At 47.1% G+C, this 14,585-nt stretch overlaps 1 protein-coding gene across 1 annotated transcript in view; it reads left to right on the forward strand.

Moving 5' to 3' along the window:
- Positions 1-3,667, forward strand: part of SART1 (spliceosome associated factor 1, recruiter of U4/U6.U5 tri-snRNP) — a 15,857-nt gene extending 12,190 nt beyond the window's left edge. The window contains exons 13-20 of the mRNA XM_006216726.4: positions 1,054-1,227; positions 1,408-1,518; positions 1,786-1,873; positions 2,412-2,502; positions 2,603-2,738; positions 3,188-3,277; positions 3,379-3,500; positions 3,583-3,667. Of these exons, the coding sequence (XP_006216788.1) occupies positions 1,054-1,227; positions 1,408-1,518; positions 1,786-1,873; positions 2,412-2,502; positions 2,603-2,738; positions 3,188-3,277; positions 3,379-3,500; positions 3,583-3,601 (831 nt within the window). The 3' untranslated portion in view covers positions 3,602-3,667. The remainder of the gene's footprint in view (positions 1-1,053; positions 1,228-1,407; positions 1,519-1,785; positions 1,874-2,411; positions 2,503-2,602; positions 2,739-3,187; positions 3,278-3,378; positions 3,501-3,582) is intronic.
- The last annotated feature ends 10,918 nt before the right edge of the window (positions 3,668-14,585 follow it).

Here is a 14,585-nt window from a genome sequence, read left to right on the forward strand (position 1 = left end):
AGTAACAGACTGTTGGATACTTCTGTATGTGGTAAAACTATAAAGGAAAGCCAGTGAATCATGACCACAAATATGTGGGAGGAGACACTTGGGGCCCGAAAGGGTGTTAATAATGTTTCTCAACCAGGTGATGTGTGCGTGAGTGTTTGGTGGTGGTTACTTTTTAAAACGTATGCATATGTTATAAGTAAGCCTCTTATGTATATGACGTTCATTAAAAAATAAATGTAATATAATAAGATGGAAGGAAAAGGGGTGCTTAAAAGTGGGCATGGTGGCTAAAAACTTTTCTGGAGTTTGCTGTCGGGGGGAGAGAGGTTGGGCTGCAGTGTTGAAAGAGTTTTAAAAGAGAGGAGATCCTAGTTCATCCCTGTGTGCTGATGGCAGTGACAAAGTAGAGGGGACAGTGCAGTCAGGCGGGGGTAATGTCAGGAGCAGAGTTTTGAGGGCCCTTGGAGCCTTGCCCACTGGAGGGTGGCCTGAGGTAGGAGCAAGCCGGGCATCAGCTGTGATGGGAGAGAAGGCAGAGGGTGGGTGGGTGATGGATTCAGTGCTGGAAGCAGGTAGAAGTTCCATAGAACAGCTGACTGCAGCCTCAGGGAAGGAGTTCCAGGAGAAGGGATGTTTACGCTGAGTTCTGAGACTGGAGTTTGTGTGGTGACCAGTGGATGGCAGAGGAGTGGTGGGAGAGGCACTGTCTTGCTGTGCACCAGGCCCTGGAGGAAGGCGTGTGAGGCTGTGGAAGTGAGGAGGGGCTTTGGAGAAGGGTCAGCACAGGCCTGGTCATGAACGGCTGTGTGGGATTTTGGATATTCAAAGGGCAGTAGGGAGCCCTTGATGGCTTTGGAGCAGAGAAGCGAGCCAGTGAGACCAATGCAGGCACAGAGCGGAGAGCAGAGTGGGGTCAGGGAGGAAATAGGGACTGGTCGGAGCTGCGCTGTAGCAGTGGGAATGGCTTATCTTACTGCCACCAGGGAGGGTCTCTGGTTTCTGGGTCTCTCTGGCTCCACCCCAGAGACTTCTGGGTTTGCCCATAGCAGCTCCCTCCCCCAGGTGGTGGAGATCGTGAAGAGGCTGGAGTCCCGCCAGCGGGGCTGGGAGGAGGAGGAGGATCCGGAGCGGAAGGGGGCCATCGTGTTCAACGCCACTTCGGAGTTCTGCCGCACCCTGGGGGAGATCCCCACCTACGGGCTGGCCGGCAACCGGGAGGAGCAGGAGGAGCTCATGGTGGGTCCCCGGGCAGCCCACCCCCTCACGCTCCCCTGGTCTGCTCTGCTCTTGCCGGGGGACACTTTGTGGGCAGCAGTGTCAGCCCGGCCGGTCCTCAGGGACGAGCCTCTGTGTTCAGTGGGGTGGGCTGGCTGGGGGCTGGGCTGCCTGGGCTGAGCCTGGTCTTCTGTCCACTAGGACTTCGAGCGGGATGAGGAGCGTTCAGCCAATGGTGGCTCGGAATCCGACGGGGAGGAGAACATTGGCTGGAGCACGGTCAACCTGGATGAGGAGAAGCAGCAGCAAGATGTGAGGGGCAGTGGGACCTGGGATGGAGCTGGAGGATTCGAGAGCAGGAGACCCTGCTGCTTGGGCAGCAGCCCCAGCTCTGTGTCTTCCTAGCCGTAGGGTCTCCACGTCTCAGAGCCTCGGTCGCCCTGTGTGTAAATGAGGCATATAAACGTCATAGGGTTATCATGAGGATTAAATGACGGGTGGGTGCTCAGACTAGAGGGCAATGGGGGTGAAAAGCGCCCCTTTGACCCACTTACCACCCCTTCACTGTGTGTCCCTCAGTTCTCCGCCTCCTCCACCACCATCCTGGACGAGGAGCCCATCGTGAATAGAGGGCTGGCAGCTGCCCTGCTCCTGTGTCAAAACAAAGGTAACGGACTCGGGGCAGCCATGGGCCCTGCCACAGCCTGGGTACTGTGGCAGGCCAGGCCAGTGAGGCAGCTCCCTCTGCTGCCTCTTCCTCATTCCTGATTCTGTGAGCTGCTCCCTGCCCGGCGCCCTGGTTCTGGGGCGGTCACAGTAGCGGCTGGCCTTTCCGTGCGGCATCGCTCCATTTTCAATGCTGGTGCTCGTATAACCCCACAATGCAGTATCAGCCCTTCGAGGCCTGGTGTGTCCTTCAGGGAGAAACGTAGGGAGTAGAAACAGCCCCCGCTGCGGCACAGAGAGGCCTTGGCATTAGGACCCCAGCCCTGCCATTTAGTTGGCCAGTGGTTCTTGACAAGGGCCTGCCTTCTCTTGAGTCTCCGTTTCCTTTGTCTGCACAGTGGGCCGCATGTCCGTCCACTCCCACAGCACGGCTGCGAGGGTCCCACAGTGCCCGCTGTGCTGCTGAGGGTCAGGCCTGCCCTGGGCCAGGCCTCTCTGAGGGGTGGGCAGCCTGGAGTCTCACAGTCCCCTCTCCCCAGGACTGCTGGAGACGACGGTACAGAAGGTGGCCCGGGTGAAGGCGCCCAACAAGTCCCTGCCGTCGGCCGTGTACTGCATCGAGGACAAGATGTGAGCGTGGCGGGGGTCTGCTGTCGGCGGGGCTGCACCTCCTGGGGCCCGTGCAGGGTGGGCGGTGGCTCGCACTGAGGCCCTGTCTGTCTCGCGCCAGGGCCATCGATGACAAGTACAGCCGGCGGGAGGAGTACCGCGGCTTCACCCAGGACTTCAAGGAGAAGGACGGCTACAAGCCCGATGTTAAGATCGAGTACGTGGACGAGACGGGCCGGAAACTCACCCCCAAGGAGGTGAGTGGGTCTCTCTGAGGTGGGGCCATGAGGCAGAGCTGCGCCACGGGGTCTGGGCTGGAGGGCCGGGTGGTGTCCGTCTCTCTGGTGGGCCCAGCAGTCCCCTTCACAGGCCTGGTGGGAGGGCCAGACGGGCACCTTGGTTCCTTTGCCCGCCTGCCCACTTGACGACCTGCTCTCTCGCCTTTTCTGTCTTCCACCCACCAGCGCCTTTCCCCGCACACTCCCAGGGTCCACTGCCCGCCTCCTTCCAGCCCCAGCCCAGGTGCCCTTACTCAGTCTGTCTCCCCGACCATGCTGGGGACCCCAGAGGGTGTCAGGGTCGGTCGCCGCCTCCTGTCCCCTTCCTAACCACACCTCCGCAGGCTGGCACTGGGTGGGGTAAGCCGCCCCCCCCCCCCCCGCCCCTTTGGGCTTGGGCAGCTCTGACAGTTTGCCCCGTGTCGCAGGCTTTCCGGCAGCTGTCCCACCGCTTCCACGGGAAGGGCTCAGGCAAGATGAAGACGGAGCGGCGGATGAAGAAGCTGGATGAGGAGGCGGTGGGTGCCTGAGGGGACCTGGGGGTGGGCTCCAATGTGCTGGGGGCGGCTGAGGTGCTGGGGCTTGCTCCTGCCCGTGCTGACTGGCCCCAACCCCGCAGCTTCTGAAGAAGATGAGCTCCAGTGACACGCCCCTGGGCACCGTGGCTCTGCTCCAGGAGAAGCAAAAGGCCCAGAAGACGCCATACATAGTGCTCAGCGGCAGCGGCAAGAGCATGAACGCGTGAGTGGGGCGGTGGGGGACGGCAGGGGCTGGGGGAGGCCCACACTCACTTTCCAGCCTCATGCCCCTCTTCTCTCCGCAGGAACACCATTACCAAGTGAAGCTGACCTCCCTTCTGATCCCCTCCCCAACTTTAATATTAAATAAAGTTCCCTCCTTATTTTTTCCTCCCTGGTCATGGTGCAGATTCCAGGGTTAGACCTGGTAGGAAGGGTGCCAGGAGGAGCATCAGCAACACTGCCCTCAGCCAGACTCCATTGTCTGCTGTGTGACCTTAGGTGAGACATTGAACCTCTCTGAACTTTAGTTCTCCTATTTGTATGATCAAAATACCACTGCTTCATAGGATATCTTGTGAAGATTGAATGAGCTCAATCATTCATTCATTCACCTGGAATTCAAAGGTGAGTAAGACCCCCTCAGAGGTGATTTAGAGTCTGGCCTCTGACATGAGAGACCTGGTCATAGGTGACACAAATAACAGAGATGTAGGGAGAGAACTAGCCTGGATCCTCTAAGGCAGCCTTCCGGCCACCCCTGGTGTGGTTGCACTGGTCCTGGCCAACTATGGAACGTCGCATCTTATCCTCTGCCCCGCTGGCTCAGGTAAGAAGTGGAAGGTGTTTTAGAGACTCAGTTACCCTGGTCTCTCCCAGGTGCCAGGACAGGCGGGGCAGGGACTGTGGTCAGCGCAGTCCTGCCCCTCGCTCCTGCACCACCTTGGTGTGTGTGGAGAGAGAGGCTGGGAGGTCCTTGGAGCACCTCCCAGGAGACTTGTCCAGTTCAGCCGGGAAAGTGAGATCCTCCTCAGAGCGAACTCTGTGAGGGGCGAGCAAGACCCTCAATCAAGGGAGAGGTGATAAGGGGGCTCCCACGGGAGTCGGACAGAACTGGCGTCTGTCCCCCACCTTCACCTGAATGCACTCCAGATGGTTCACAGATTTCTTTAAAAAAAAAAATGAAACAACAAAAAGAATGAAAAGAATGGATTAAAATAACCTCAGGGTGGGAAAAATGTAAGCAAGTTTGCCTTAACCGACTGCTTTTACTGACAGTTTTTACATGGCAGACCCACCAAGCCCCATCACCACACACTGAGCTGCTTTCTCAGAGTCCTCAGGGAGGGTGCCCGTGGGGTGTCTAGGATTTGGGGAATCTCAGTACATTCTCCCGGAAGCCTATAAGGCATGTCCGGTGTTGTGGACAGGCAGTCCAGTGTCCCTGGCCTGGGAGCGCCAGCCCTGGCTGAGCTCTTGTCAAAGCTCACACCTCACCCTCTGTGGCCTGTTAGGAGGCTGTCGGCCATCATCAGAGCCAGAAATGACCAAGACTTTGTCTAAAGCAACAGTGGATCAGGGTCACACTGACCAGGATTGGCCCAGGATGCCTCTTAACTCCCTGGTCCTGTGACTAAGATAGTAAATGATGAACCAAGGACTAGGAGGGGCGTCCAGAGACTCTTAGGTGCCTCCTCCAGAAAGCCTCCCTGGTTGACAGACTGCTTTCTCTCCCATCCCCGTGGCCTCTGACCCTAGGCCCTGTGCTTGCCCTTTCCTGCCCTTATGCACACTGGCCCCCTTCCCAGGCTGTGCTTGCTCACCTGAAGGGCTGGGAGGGAGCAAAGAGTCAGTTCAGTCCCCAGGAGGTGGGAGAGGCTGGGAGCCACCAAATCTTTGAGGCCTGAGCCCCTAGGGCAGGCAGAACCCATGGAGGAGGTGGGGCCCCACCAGCAACACTTCTTTTGGCCCTCAGGAACTGGGAGCAATGATGCCTCCACACCTGGCACCACCTGGTGTGAGGGCCAGTGAGGGCCTGGGGGCGAGTCGGCTGGGGCACTAACTCATCAGGACAGCTTTTCCATTTACAAGGCATCTGACCTTGGGTGGATTACCACTGACTGGGTGTTCTCTGCAGAATGGAGCACGTGATCTCTGACCAGGGCTGGGGTAAAGCAGAGTTGAGAACATCCTTTCATTTCTTCAACAAGTATTTACTGAGCATCAGCAGTGGTGGGCCAGAGGATGAGGAGCAGGGCCAGACAGGCTGCCTGGGTCCCTGAGGGTCTGTTGGGTGAGGAGCCATCGACCATGGACACTGCCATATGCAGAGGGGATAGGAGTCCAGCTCATGCCCTTCCATGTGACACGTGGCCTTCAAAAGGGCTCCGGGTGCCCAGCTTTAATTTACAGAAGCCAATACCTCTGCCTTTCTGCCACCAGCCCATATAGCACCTTCACTAAAGCACCAGGGCCCACCCAGGACCCCTTCTCCACTCCCTGTCACTTTATTCCTCCTGCCCAGTCCCCAAGGAGGCCCTTTCTCCTGGGTGTGGTGTAGGAACCTAAGCCTGAAGGCTGGATTGTCCAAAGCAAGCATGGCTTGCAAGCTAAGCAGGGGCAAGAGGGGTCGGTCCCCTCCTTGCTCAGATAGTCTTTGTCCCTCTGAGCTGTGCCCAACCCCTGCCCAGTCTGCTAAATTCCTGCAAGCAGACATACACAGCTTGTGGCTCTTGTCAGCTGATGGTCCAGTTCATCCCCCTGGGACCCAGAACCTGCCCTTCCCAGCTGGGAAGCTGTGAATTAAGATGCCTGCCCCCTCAGTTCATATCCTGGAGGCCAGTTTTTCTTCTCCAGGACCTTAACTTTTTAAGAACCACCCTCAAATTTGACATCATCATCATTAATGAACTTGTTCCTTGTTCTTTCTTCCTCTCAAATCTCTCCTCTGGGTCATTTTCATTTTTTGGAAGTTCATCTTCTAGAAGTTCTGTCTGTTGGTGATAAACTCCCACGTTCTGTTGGTCTGAACGTCTTCATCTTGGTGTGGGATGGAGATGGCTGTCCTCGCTGACAGGGCTATGGTGAGAGTCAGAGTCGCTCCCCCGTGGCCATGTCCCTGAGGCCCCGACACCCTGGGAAGTCGGAGTCAGCCGCACTCAGGGTCTCCGCTCCCGCCCAGCGGGGTCCTGGCCCTTCCCACAACACCCACCTTCCCTTCTCTCACTCTTGACGCACCAGATTCTCCCATCTCATCAAAACCTCTCATCAGAATCCCTTTGTTTGGCATTCCAGGCCCCATACCTTCCAGACTTAATTTTCCCCCTACCCAGCGCAGACACTCATTACCTGCCTTTCTCCAGACCCCTGCCCTTTCCCTCCTCTGTACACCTGCTCTAGGGGACACTAGGAGAAGCAAAATATCCTCTTTTGTCAATATATGCTCCCTCGTAGGGGTGGGGAGGGGACAAACAGCGGGGGGGGGGGCCCAAAATGTGTCTGACTTGTCAGCCCTGGGCGGAAGGGGAAACCAAAAAAGGGGAGGACCTCCTTGCAGAGGCCCCCTCCTGCAAAGCTATGTGTGGCCATGGATGGTAAACAGGACTAAGACAGGCTCACAGACACTGCGGAGTGAGATCCCCCACGCCCTGCTTTGGGTACTTTGAAAGAAGGCTCCCCACCACTCTCCAAGTGCTCCCGAGGACAAACTCCCGTTTGTATGTGCTGGAGGGTTGAGGGACTGACAACACCTCGGTAAGTTAATCCTCCCTTGGGTTGTGGAACTTGTTACCAGTGGCCGATCAGTCACACTTGCCGCTGGGGCCCTCGGACCCTTCGGTTAGACTGAGGCTGTTGTGTTACTGGATTGTATAATCTGGGTGGATGGTTGCAGCCCAGGGCAAATTGTTGACTTATAGGTTGGACATGCTTATTGTGACCCCTGCTGGTAGCTCCTGTGAATGCTGACTGAATACAGAGCCAGGAACTGATTACACCTCTCACATCGGCCAAGGTCATGCAGTTTGACCCATATGGCATGCATACCCCGAGAAGAAAGACTACTCTTCTCATACAAGAATTAATGAAAACTGATGAGTGATGCCCAGCACGACCTCCATGCTTAACAACCTGGACTGGCTGGTAAAAAGGTTCCTGGTGCTTAGCACCTCATTGTGAACTAGCAAAGGTTCGTAATGAAGTGGATATTGTAGTGTCATCAGATTCTATCCTAACAATAGCTGAAAAAATTGCTGCCACTTGGGAGACAGCCTTGGACATTGCCAATGCTTTATTCCTCGTCACCAGGCGAGGCAGGCAATGTGCCTTTACACATCCCACAGGGATTCTGGATTCTCCCGCAGCATGTTATCAATGCATCACATGTCAGCACATGAGCACTGCTGCTGTCCCAGTTTCCTTTCCATCGATGATACTCTGACAGTGGTTCCTGCTGAGGAAATCGTCCGCACTGCCTTGCGTGCTCCTCAGAAAGAGGTAAGCAGAGATGGTTGGACCTTGAATGAAGACAAAATCCAGGGTCTTGCCAGCCAAGGAACTTCCTTGGGGGACACCTGGGCAACTACTAAGGACAAATTGCTGGCCTTTTTCTCCAAATACAAGAGGCCCTACACCAATTTGTACATTGAAGTCACCATACTCCACATTTAATGTTTTTACTAAAGCCTTTGTACTGGGCCACAAGACAAGAGACCAGTGTTCAGGAGTCCTGCAACAGGAATATCAGGAAGGTGTAAACCAAGTCCTGACACTCAGCCACACAGCCTTCAGACACCGTGGAATTAGTCTCAGCTTTGGAAATTATATTCCTCACTGGCCCCAGGGCTTTTGCATTTATGGCCTTCTTCCTGCTGCTGAGAGGTGCACACTCTGTAGATTCCCACACATATCCTCTCGAGCATATAACAGACTCGTGCGTGCTGGCCAGATTTCAATGGCCAACACCTGCTGCTCTTTGCCTGAAGACTTTCCCTGGCCACTAAAGCCTGGTCTACACACGTGGGCAGTCAGACGCTAACACTCCCAGGAGCAGCCCTCCACCAAAGACTGATAGTGGGAGTTGATGGCAAAGGACCCCAGCTGCCTTGGCCCTAGGGGGCTATTGCTGGAGTGAGTTAGACACTGGTTCCCAGAGTTTCCTACAAAGGGAATGTCCAGTATGATCCCATGTAGTTTAAACCTGCTAGAGACCTCAGCGTGAGCTGAAATAAAGAATACATTAAACGGGATATACAACTGAAGGGGTACAGTTTAGGAATCAGTCAGTTAGAAGGCCAGACTGAGAAAACCTAAGAAGGACTGAAGAAATAAAAAATGTAAAAGAAAAGCTGAGATATGGAAGATAAAAGTAAAAGTGCTAATGTGAATAATAGGAATTCTAGAGAGGAATATAAATATGTAGGGAGAAAATATCTCAAGAAATAATGGACAATAAGTTTCCTGGAATAATACAAACATGAAGCACATTGGATCAAAAAAGCCCAGAGTGCCACAGAGAAAAAAGAAAGAACGCACGCTTACATACATCATATAGAACTTTAAGAAGATCAGAGATAAAGCTTACAGAGAAAAAGTCTATCACATACAAAGGAACAAGAATCATACCAACATCAGATTTTTCAATAGCAACACTGGAGGCAAAAAGACAATGAAGTAGTAGTTTCTAAGTATAAGGAAAATAATTTAGAATCTAGAATTTTATATCTATTTGAAACTGTCATTCAAATATGACAGGTGGTAGCTAACAGGTATGACAATTTATATTGAAATGGAAACTTTATAAATCAATGTTGATGTTACACATTTTTATAATTTTTTTTACATTTTTACAATTTAAGTCAATATGTAGAAGATTTTAATTGACAGTGCATGTAAACTGGCTGTAAAAACTGCAAGAAAATTTTGAAGAACTTTTTGTTGCTATTGATAGATCTAGTGTGGCTTTTTAATTTTGCAATACCCTTCTGAATTAGAGTTAGTGAATTTAAGTTGGATATAGTTTTCAAGCAGACATGTCTAATTCAAAGTCAAATCGATTATTCTAAAAAAGATGAGCCAGTTTTATAAATGTGTATATAAGTATTTAAAGGAAAAAAGTCTTTGTACTTGATTCAGTTGCTAGCAAACTTCTAGGTATGTTTAGAATAATTTGGGTATGTAAATCTATTTTTCAACTGTAAATTTCATGAAATCTAAATATAGATCAAATTATTTCTGATGAAAATTTTGTGTCTGAATTGAGGTATGCTGTAAGTTAAAATATATACCATATTTTGGTATATTTATACAATGGAATACTATTCAGCCATATAAACCAACAACATAACGCCATTTACAGCAACATGGATGCTCCTGGAGAATGTCATTGTAAGTGAAGTAAGCCAGAAAGAGAAAGAAAAATACCATATGAGATTGCTCATATGTGGAATCTAAAAAAAAAAAAACAAAAAACCCCCCATAAATACAAAACAGAAACAGACTCATAGACATAGAATACAAACTTGTGGTTGCCAAGGGAACGGGGGGTGGAAAGTGACAGACTGGGATTTCAAAATGTAGAATAGATAAACAAGATTATACTGTATAGCACAGGGAAATATATACAAGATCTTATGGTAGCTCACAGAGGAAAAAAATGTGACAATGAATATATGTATGTTCATGTATAACTGAAAAATTGTGCTCTATGGTGGAATTTGACACAACATGGTAAAATGACTATAACTCAATAAAAAATGTTAAAAAAATACATAGCATATTTCAGTGACTTAGAATGAAAAAAGAGAATGTTAAATATCTAATTAATAATGTTATATGTTGAAATGATAGTATTTTGGATATTAAAAAAATATATTAAAATTAAAAAATTATGACAGATGGGTCCCAAAATACCAATTATTACAATGAGTTAATAAATATTATCAATTAAAGGAAAAATAGTGATTCTATTTTTAAGAATCCAGATACGGAGGTTGGGGGTGGGTACAGCTCATGGTACAGTGTATGCTTAGCATTCACAGGGTCCTGGGTTCAATCCCCAGCACCTTCATTAAAAAAATAATAATCCAGATACACCTAGAGACACTTCTAAACCATGAAGACCTGCACAGATTGAAAGTAAAAGGATGTAAGACGGGGAGTCAGAGAAGAGGAAACTGGAGGAAGATGGTCAGAAGGCACCCACGCGCAGGTCTAGGTGCTGGGGGTGTACAGTACAACAGGATGATGACAGCTAACTGCCGTGCAACAGATGCTCAGGGAAGGTGTTGAGAGTCAATCCTAAGAGTTCTCATCACTAGGAAAAAAATTTTTCCCTTTTCTTCTTTTTTTTCTTTTTATTGTGTCTATATAAAATGGAGATTAGCTGAACACTGCAGAAATCACTTCACAACATAAGTAAATCAAACGATTGTGCTGTACTCCTTAAACTTTATACAGTGATGGAAGTCAATTATTTCTCAATAAAACTGGAGAAAAAATGGAAGACAATTATCAGGCCAAAACACTAACCAGAAGAAATCTGGGGTAGCTATGTCAGCATGAAATGAAACAAACTAAGATAAAAGGGATGTCTTTTAGTCATTCCTTAACAAAGGGTTCCATTCACAAAAAGAGATCCATTTCAAACAAGTTGCACTTAGTAACATAAACTCAAAACAGATTAAGCAAAAATTGACAGACTACAGGAAGAATTCATTAAATCTACCTTAAGGATCTACTGCTGGTTAATGTCAGTTGTTGCAACCACTTCGGGAAACATCTGTTGGCTGCCTAAAGCTGTGACACAGAAGTTCTGAGTAGGAAGCATCTCAAAAAAACCCTCCCACATGTGCAAAGACATGTACAAGAATGTTCACAACAGTAGAAGTATGGGAAGAACCCAAAGGTCATCAGAAAAGTGAATGGATAAATTTGATATAGTCTCACAGGAAATATTAGAGTCAGAACAAATGAACTAAGCATTCTATAGCAATAAGGAGAACCATAGTAATGTAGTATTAAATAAGTCAGCCCCCAAATATGCCATTCAGCATGTTATCCTTTTCCTTAAAATTAAAAATAACTTTATAGGGGGAGGGAAATAGCTCAGTGGTAGAGCACATGCTTACCACACAAGAGGTCCTGGGTTCAATCCCCAGTAACTCCATTAAAATAAAATTAAATAAATTTAAAAAAATAATAAGAAAACCATATGAAAGGAAAACAAGGTCATATGGAATTCAAGGAGACGGTTACCTTGGGTGGGAGAACAGAAACTGGGAGGTGGGACATAGCATGGGAGGGTGGCTTGGGTTATTGTCAAGTCCTCATTTTTGTTTTGTTGTGGTGAGTTTGAAGGTGCTGTCATTAAAAATAACCAATGAAATATTTAAATACAATAATTTATGGACCAAAAAAGGCATCATGATGGAAACTAGAAAACACTCGAAAGTAACTATAATTAAAATACTAGATACTTCACATCTATCAGGATGGGTATCAAACAAACAGAAAATAATGTGTTGACAAGGATGTGAAGAAACTGGAACCCTTTGTGCACCAATGGTGGGCAATGTATACTGGTGCAGCCACCACGGAAAATAGTATGGTGGTGCTTCCCTGAAAAATTAAAAACAGAACTACTGTATGATCCAGCAATTCCACTCCTGGGCATATATCCAAAAGAACTGAAAGCAAGGTCTCAGAGATACTGTACACCTATGTTCACAGGAGCATTAGTCATAATAGGTAAAAGGTGGAAGGAGTCCAAGAGTCCATCAACAGACGAATGGATAAACAAAATGCGGCATACACACACCATGGAGTATTATTCAGCCTGAAACTTCATGGCATATGCTACAACATGGATGAACTCTGAGAACAGCATACAAAGTGAAATAAACAAGCCAGTCACTAAAAGACAAATATTGTATGAGCTCACTTATCTGAGGTATCTAGTCACACTCATAGTAACAAAGTAGAATGATGGTTGTTAAGGGCCTGAAGGAAGGGCAAATTGGGAGTTGTTAATAGGTATGAAAACCAGACAGTTGGTTGCACAAGAATGTCAATGTACTTACTACTACTGAACTGCACTTACAAATGATTAAGGTGGTAAATTTTATGTGTATTTCAACATATTTTAAAAAACTAACTACATATAAATAACTCACAAAGCTGCATAAAGGGAAATTTTAGCCTTACAAGGTAAGCTATTCCACAGATTACCTAATTACAAAGAGAAAATGTACCCTCTATAGGGAAATGATACAGAAGCCATCCCTTTAACCAGGTGATCAAAACTAGCATCACCAATAGCTGGACATCCTGCCTCACGTGCCCTGTGATCTGCAATAAGCGAATATCAGCTCTATACCTGGCCACACAGTTAAAGCTCTAGGTTATCTTTGCAGTTAAAGCTCTAGGTTATTTTTGATAGAACTGTTTAACCCAAATCTAAGCATATAAATACAATCACACAAATCCAAGCTTGGGACATTTTTATAATTTTATAATGGCCTGAACTGGTTAAAAAGTCCATTTTATGAAAAATAAACCAAAAAAGGGCTAAGGAGTAAGTTCTAAATTAAAAGAGGTCAAAGAGATGTAACAACTAAGTGTAAAAACTATGTGTGTTGTGTGTACAGACAAACAGAATGTGGCAAAATGTTATAAATGAGCAACCCTGTTGAAGGGTATACAGGTACTTGTTTTATAATCCTTTCACCCTTTCTTCAGATTTGAAAATCCCCTAACTAGTCTGAGGTAAGGGAGGAGGTAAAGCTGCAAATTAATGAGTTATGGACCAAAAAGAGTAAGGGAAAAAAAAACACAGAATGAACCCAAAAGAAGTGTAAGTAAAGGAGAAATACGGTAAGAGCAGAAATTAATGAAACAGAAGAAAGCTAAAAATGGGGAATGACAACAAAAAGCTGCGGCTGTGAAGAGAGTAACAAGTGAACTTCGGCCAGGATCTACAGGATAAAAAAAGAGAAAGCACAAATGAAAAATACTAGATACAATAAAGGGGGATGGAACTTTAATACAGTCAAGACTACAAACACCAGGCAATTCTACAAATAACTATGTGCCATAGATGCATGAAGAAAATATAAAAATATACTTCCTTAGCACTCTTATATTCACATTATAGGGGTCCCAGAAAGAGGAGAGAGAGAAAGGACCTGAGAAAATTTTTGGAGAGATAATCTTCCCCAACTTGGGGAAGGAAACAGTCACCCAAGTCCTGGAAGCGCAGAGTACCACACAGAATCAGCCCGAAGAGGAACACATCAAGGCACATAGTCATCAAATTGACAACAATTAAGGATAAGGAGAAAATATTAAAATTAGCAAGAGACAAGCAACAAATGACCTACAAGGGAACTCCCATAAGGTTATCAGCTGATTTTTCAGCAGAAACTCTACAGGCCAGAAGGGAGTGGCACGATATATTTAAAGTGATGCAAGGGGGAAACTTACAACCGAGAATACTCTATCCAGCAAGGCTCTCGTTCAGACTTGATGGAGAAATCAAAAGCTTCACAGATAAACAAAACCTAAAAGATTTCAGCACCACCAAACCAGCTTTACTACAAATGTTACAGGAACTTTTCTAGTCATCAAACCTTAAGAACAGCTAACAAAAGAAGAGAAAATAAGAGACCTACAAAAGGTTGCTTTGGCTGTTCGGGGTCTTTTGTGGTTCCTTATAAATTTTGGAATTGTTTGTTCTAGTTCTGTGAGGAATGTTGCGAGTATTTCGATAGGGGTTGCACTGGATCTGTGGATTGCTTTGGGTAGTGTGGCCATTTTGATAGTGTTGATTCTTCCATCCAAGAGCACAAGAAATCTTTCCATTTCTTTGTGTCATTTCAGTTTTCAGAGAATAGGTAACCTCCTTGGTTAAGTTTACTTCTAGGCATTTTGTTGTTTTTGATGTAATGGAAATGTCTCTGCCAGCTATAAAATTCTAGTTTTTGAAGTGAAAAAAAAAAAAGTGAAGGGCTGCAAATGACAAAATATCCCTCTTTTTAATGGGTGAGTTCCATTTCATTACATATACACATATGCTACATCTCCATTATCTATTCAACTATCGATGTGCACTTGGGATGCTTCCATCCATATCTTGGCAATTATAAATAATGTTGCTGTTAATCGCAGGGTGTATGTATTTTTTGAGTTAATTCTTATTTTGTGGTTGGCTTTATTCCTTTGATAACTAAGTTTAAAAAGCTAAAGCTCTAAACATTCTTAGAGACAATGAGCAGTATATATACGTAAATTTAAAAATATATATGCAGTAAAA

The sequence above is a fragment of the Vicugna pacos genome, chromosome 10 (assembly GCF_048564905.1).
Source record: "Vicugna pacos chromosome 10, VicPac4, whole genome shotgun sequence".
NCBI classification, from domain to species: domain Eukaryota; kingdom Metazoa; phylum Chordata; class Mammalia; order Artiodactyla; family Camelidae; genus Vicugna; species Vicugna pacos.